Source organism: Lycium barbarum, chromosome 4 (assembly GCF_019175385.1).
Source record: "Lycium barbarum isolate Lr01 chromosome 4, ASM1917538v2, whole genome shotgun sequence".
Lineage (NCBI taxonomy): Eukaryota > Viridiplantae > Streptophyta > Magnoliopsida > Solanales > Solanaceae > Lycium > Lycium barbarum.
Genome location: NC_083340.1, coordinates 36,139,219 through 36,145,586, shown reverse-complemented (window position 1 = coordinate 36,145,586; position 6,368 = coordinate 36,139,219). Strand labels below are relative to the sequence as shown.

General features: G+C 33.7%; 1 protein-coding gene across 17 annotated transcripts; it reads left to right on the top strand.

Moving 5' to 3' along the window:
- The first annotated feature begins 354 nt into the window (after nt 1–354).
- On the top strand, nt 355–6,098 carry LOC132635874 (uncharacterized). 17 transcript variants are annotated; one of them, XM_060352460.1, is made up of 6 exons: nt 355–571; nt 645–756; nt 2,296–2,407; nt 3,349–3,430; nt 3,533–3,597; nt 5,847–6,098. In XM_060352460.1, exons 3-6 carry the CDS (start codon nt 2,309–2,311, stop codon nt 5,934–5,936), a joined length of 336 nt encoding a protein of 111 aa, XP_060208443.1. In that variant the 5' UTR covers nt 355–571; nt 645–756; nt 2,296–2,308; the 3' UTR covers nt 5,937–6,098. The 17 variants fall into 17 exon arrangements, 5 of the variants coding, with proteins under 5 accessions (XP_060208443.1, XP_060208441.1, XP_060208442.1 ...); XM_060352458.1 differs by having other exon boundaries at nt 645–997; XM_060352459.1 differs by lacking the exon at nt 645–756.
- Nucleotides 6,099–6,368: the final 270 nt, after the last annotated feature.

Genomic DNA, 6,368 nt, shown 5'->3' with positions numbered 1-6,368 from the left:
TATTAAAACCCAAACAACCAAGTTTAGGGGAATCTTGAAGTGCAGCAATTGTTTGGGGATTGAAGTTGCAATTCGTGCCAAGTTTAGTGGTGTTTTAGTTACTTCAGCCTTCTCTACCAACACTACAAGAAATATGACTTTTAACGATCACTTCTTAACGAAGGGACATGAAGCCGGTCGTTATAAATATATTTATAGCGACAAACTTTTTTTCCGGTCATTAAAGCCAATTTTTAGCTTAACATTAACAAGGGGATAATATTCCGTCTTTAAAACACATAATAACCGGTCGTTGAAACTATAATCAATAAAAAATAGGCGCTACTTTTTCCCTCTTTTTCCTTTTCCCCCAACCCAACCCCCCTCTCTCTCAAAAATAAAACATTATGCATCGATGAAAACACACGCACAGTTCCGAAGAATAAAATAACTCCAACATGGTCCACCAGCAACTGCTATCAAAAGTAAGTTCTAGGAGAAGCAAAACTGTTACAGTACGTTTATGGGAGAAGAAAAAATTGTTCGTCACCTCTGTCGGCATCAATTGTTCATCTTAGAGATCCTTCTCAAGGTATGATTCGAAACTTTACCTTTTTATATGTTAATTTTGGTTCAGATTAACAAGATTATGATCACACTTGTAGATATATGGATGTTGGTGCTGCTTTGGTGGTGTTGGTGTTCAAGAATCTTATCGATTTCAATTATCCTAATTTAGGGTATTTTTAATTTGTGCTTTAGAAGAAAGAATTTCTGGTATGGTCGATTTCAATGTGCAGTTTCCATATCCACTGCTTTCGATTTGTGTTATTCTCTTTTTTTCTCCTTCTTCGTGGACTAACTTCTGTGTTCCTTTATGTTGAGTTTAAAATTTAAGTCTTTCTCTAATTAGTTTTTCAAAAATTTAGAACCCTAGAGGAATAAAGCACAAAAACAGTGATTCTGATGGTGGAAGCTTAACTGTGATTTGCTTTTTGTTGGGTGCTATCATATAAAGGTATATCTATTGATTTTTAGGTATTTGCTTGATGACGGAGTTTTAGCTTTTCACTGAATTATTATATTTTCAGTTTATAGCTTGTTGGAACAAATCACGTGATGGTTTGTTATGCTTTATTTAATTTTGCACAATCTCTTTTAGAGAATTGTTGTTCAGTTCTTATGGAAAAGGTGACATCTTTTAGGTTCTTTCTTCCACCTAATGTGATTATTTCTTTATCTTTGTTTTGTTTATGTGCAAGTTTAAGTTAAATAGATAGCTTTATTCTATGTAATATTGGGGTTAAATATAAAATGTGCATTTTGCTTTTGCTCTATGAGCTATTTACATACCCAACAAGAAAAGCAATCAAGAAAATTATTTGTAGCATAGGAATGAGACATTTTAAGATTTTTGGACTTTTGGACTTGCTTTGTCTACCATTGAAGTGAATGACTTAATTTTTCGGTGTGACCCTGCATTGTTGGTACATATTCAGTGGAGTGCTAAGAGTCCGTATTCTTTAATAAAATGGTGCACTTTTAGGAACGAGTTGAGCTTCCGTCACATTTTTTAAGGAGGCAACCTCAAGTGAGTTCTATCAGCAATAAAAGAATGCACAGTTTATTGATCATTTTGTCTGAAAAACATCTCTAAAACCAAATTTACTGTTAAATTTCTCCTTGCTGCTATTCAGAAAAATAGTTTATTGCGTCGTTCCAAAATATAAGCATCTAGATTCTCAAAAATAGAGTTGTCTTTTATTAATTCCCCTTTTTGCTCTTTTATCTGGCGCGAAAGAAATAAATCTTTCTACTTTATAGTTTTGGCCTCAGAGATTCGTAAGAGTAATCATGATAGCTAGGAAGAATTGAAGAGTAGATAAAATCATGATATATAACTATAAAATTAATGACCCACTGCGTCCTCCATTATGACCTTATAGACTACATTTAGTCTTACTGCATTACTGAACAAGAATCTATTTTTTGTCATTAGTCGGAACATGGAAATGATATTTTGGCATGTTCGCTGTATTCTTAAGCTATGTTTCTTCAATTTCTTACTAAAAACGACTGCAGTAATCGTACTTAGATGATACTCTGGCATTGGCTTATTTTTGGTTTCGTTGTTTCCTCTCATACATGGACTAGAAGCAAGTTTCTAGAAGTAATCCAAACAACTAGAGATTACATTTAGTTTTTGTTCCTTCGGCTTAAAGCTATGCTACGCACTTATTTACCATTTTATACTTAATATGTATTGTTCTTCTCTCTGTTTTAAATGTATTCTATTTCTTCTTCTCTCTGTTTCAGTTTTTTGTCTTCAATGAAGCGAGCGCTTTGCTTCTTGCGTCGCACTTTAAGCGAAGCGAGTCCTTGTCTCTGTTTTCTGATTCGCGCTTTCAAAAGAACTGATCATATAAAGGTAAAAGGCTAGCATGTTGTACGAAAGGTTCAACCTCGTGATTATTTTGACGTGCAAAAAAAGGATGATGAGTTTGAGGAATTAACTAATAAGAATATGATGCTTTATTCTGAATGTGTATCTATGAATCTGATTGTGCTTCTGACTATTTGTACAGATGGAATTTACTTAGTGTTAGATTGTTTCTCTGTATAGCGTGTTTGTGTTCCTGTATATTCTCTGTAATAGTTATTGTATAGTTCTTGAACTTGCTAAACTTCACCAAGTCTCTTTAATAGTCATTGTATGGTTCTTGGGTTAGCTTAAACATATTCAACTTCTTTTTGTATTAGGTTGACATGAATCCATCAAAATTTTATAAGCCTGAAACCATCAACTTCAAAGACTGTTAAGCATGTATACATACCAGCTGGTGCCTTAGCAAGGGGACGAGGACAAAGCATAAGAACTTTGGGCTCCACTAGATTAAGAGCTTGTTTGAATTAGCATATTTTCGGTGCTTTTAAGCCAAGATAGCTTTTAAGCACTTTTGTAGTGTTTGGGTAAAATAAAAAAGTGCTTTTAAGCACTTGTTTTTAAGCTAAAATGACAAAATTTAGCCAAAAGTCATAAGCTAGAATTCCTAACTTATGGATTTTGGCTTATAAGTCAAAAGTCATAAGCCCATCAAACGGGCTCTAAGTGTTGATAGATAACTCCAATTGGCAAAAGTAAAATAATAAAGCAGTAGCTTTTTGTCGAATGAGCTAGTACAGAATAATAGCCTTGTGCCCCCTGGTTTTGATCCAATGGAATATGATGTTCCCCTCGCTCAAGAAGCTGAAGTGATGCAAGACACTCAAGAGAAGTGAAATAAGTATTTTATTTTCTCAAGTTGTATTTTTTTTGTTAGTGGACGCGAGGCGATTTGTATGTTTGACATTATAAACTGAAATTTGCAGGTCCATGTGAATATGAAAAGGCAAAAAAAGAGTGAGGAAAGAAGAGGTGTAAAGATGTTTCAAGCCTCAAAGCTGGAGAGAAGTTGAGTTATTTTTTATCAGAATCGACTTGTTGGGAAGCATCACCGCTCATATACGAGATAATTAGGTGTTAGTTCATGATTGTAATATGTGCCCATTGCAGGTACACTCTTGGGCGGATATCGAGGAAGAGTAGTTGGAATATACGTGGGAAGCTGCAACTATAAGTTAAGCATTACTTTCTTGATTTATTTTTCAAGCTTGATGCATGTCAACTAACTTGTATGTGTTCTTTTGCGTGCCATAATATTTACGCTCGATGTATTTATGAACACTCCATTATTTTGAACTTTTTGGTTTTAACTTTTTGGTTTTGCTGTTGGTTGTAAACAGTCCCTGCAAGACACAAATCTCAGTTTCATAAAATCTACCACAACTCTATTAGTCACACATAGAACTAGAATAGTTATCAAGTCCTTGCTATGAGTTTCAAGAATCAAGATCCTCTTCGTTTCCTTGAAATAATACCATAGATTTTGCAGGATTAATTTTTGGTGTCCACTTAACCTATTTAAATAAGTCTCTCCCAAAAGAAACCATATGGTTCATTTCTTTATAGTGTTGCCCTCCTATTTCAATATTATCTGCCAAACAAAAGTGACAAAATGATGTTGTGATGTTTTTAATTTTGAATTGTACTGTGCAAAATGAAAATAAGCAAGTAATCAAAACTAACGGCTGAGTGACTGTCATTGTTATTTAGAGAACTCACTTTATCGCTTAAATAGCATGGAGGCTAGGGGAAGCGAGTGGGGCCGCCCCAGAAGGCTGAGGGTGACAAAGGGTAGCATGAAGCGACCGCTTCTGTTCAAGAGGCAGAAGCGACTGAAACATGAACTTCATTTATTTTCACAAAAAAAAAAATCGACTTTAAAGAGAAAAAGATGCAACTTTTTTATCTAGTTCACTGCTCTTTGCCTTGGTCTGGGGTTTGCAAGTCACGACTGATTTATCTTCTTTGATGCTCTCTGCCTCCTCTGTTATCACTGCTTTTTTCTCTTCTTCTTTTCTCTGATCTGATATCACTGCTACTGCTGCAGCTTTAATTTTTTTTCGTTTCTCCTTTTGTGTTATCTATTGCTGCTACTGCAGATACTTTTTTCTTTCTATTCTTCTCTTATATTGTTGTGTTCATCTGCTTCTTCGGACTTCAGCTATTGTTTTATTTATTTTTTGTGTTTCTTTTTTGTCTTTATTAATTTAATTGATTTATCTAATGTGTTTTTTGTTTTTCTATTTGCTCTCCCTTTTTCTATTTGCTCTCTATTTTTCCAGTAGGCAATATCTCTGTTGTAGACTTTCATTTAGTTTCTCTTTGCTTCATTCATTTGCAACTGAACAATATAATGCATGCACTCAAACGCTCCTGCTGCAACAAACATGGTCGTTAGCGAATTTTGATCGTGATAACTTGTTCATCTCAATGTTGATGTATGAAAAATCACTCATTGATCTTAGAGCCTTACTTAGAGGTCCTTCTGTAGTTCAACCCAGAAATTGAGGGTAAAAAACTAGTTATGCCTTTTTTTTTTTTTTTGGTGTTCCATATTTAAGGGAGAGATGATTGACTGACTTCTCCTCTTTACAAGAATGAGGTAGTTTTTTGTATATGTTTTAAAAGTTCGAACCTAAGCAGTCACTGCATATTAAAAGTTCGAATCTAAGCAGTCACTGCGTTTCTGCAGTAGAACTTAGAAAACTCAAGTGCACAAGTTTGAGCATAGTTACTTTTCATTTTTTCCAAGGAGTCATGTTTAGATTGCTGTACATTAGAACTAGATTTAAGGAGTTTAACAGAGACATTTGAGGTATAAGAGTCGTATTTTTGGTGCTCCAATTGAATTGTTTGCCTAACTAATAACAATCTACTTGGCTCAATAATATTCTGTGTGCTATTCACATTATAGAGTTCCTACAACAATCTGTTTCTTATTCCTTTGCCATCTGTAACACATTCGAGAATTTTATGAAAGACGCCGTTTTTTTTTTTTTTTTGCTCAGATGAATATTTAAGGACAACTGAAGAAAAGCAGTTTGATAAGTTAATTACAAAAAAAATGTCAAAACATATTGGGCACTATAATTACAAAAGCTTCCCAAGATCTCTCCTATCCTTTAAAGCGATAATGTTGTTCATTTGATTCACTAGAGTTTTTTATTCTCTGTGTTTATTTTTTGGTTATTGACATTCAACAATACAAGAAAAAAGTGGACACATTTCTCTTTCTTTATGTTGGGAAATCATCTAAGTTTGCTGGACTATCTGGTATATATAAGTTAGTGTTCATTTGCTTTATTAGATACTTAATGTTTCACATCTCTGTGTGATGACTGAGCACAAATTGAGGTCTCCTCTTTCTTCATTTTGATGGTTTATTTGTTGTTGCTAAACTGATATAAATTTCTTCTTTTATCAGATTAAGAATTCGAAGTCGATCCTATCCTTGAAGAAAGTGCAGAGCAAAATTGAAGTACAAAAAGTTTTTATTTTGTTAGTGGTGGTTTAAAGATGATGTCTTATGCACACATGCTACTTTTTTCTATTTTAGGAGTAATAAAAAATGATGTCATGCAATTTGGATGTGTATATTTTTTGGTAATGTGATACTTTAGTTCTTTGTATTGACGAATAACATTGATGTTTTAATGAATATTGATTATTTGGTTTATTTTAGGATGTGTCTGTGGGTGTGAAACCATATGAAATAATTAAGCATTACAATTTGGTATATAAATTTTTGAAATTATATATGTTTATTAAAATTTCACATTAGCGAAGGGAAATATGGTCGCTAAATGCACTTGCGATGACCAATTAGTTGTCGTCATTAAATACTTTTAACAGCCGGATAGTTGATTAACGAAGGGACAATCCTGTTGCTATAAAGGATATATAACGACCGGAATATATGTCGTCGCTAAAGAATCTTTAACGACTA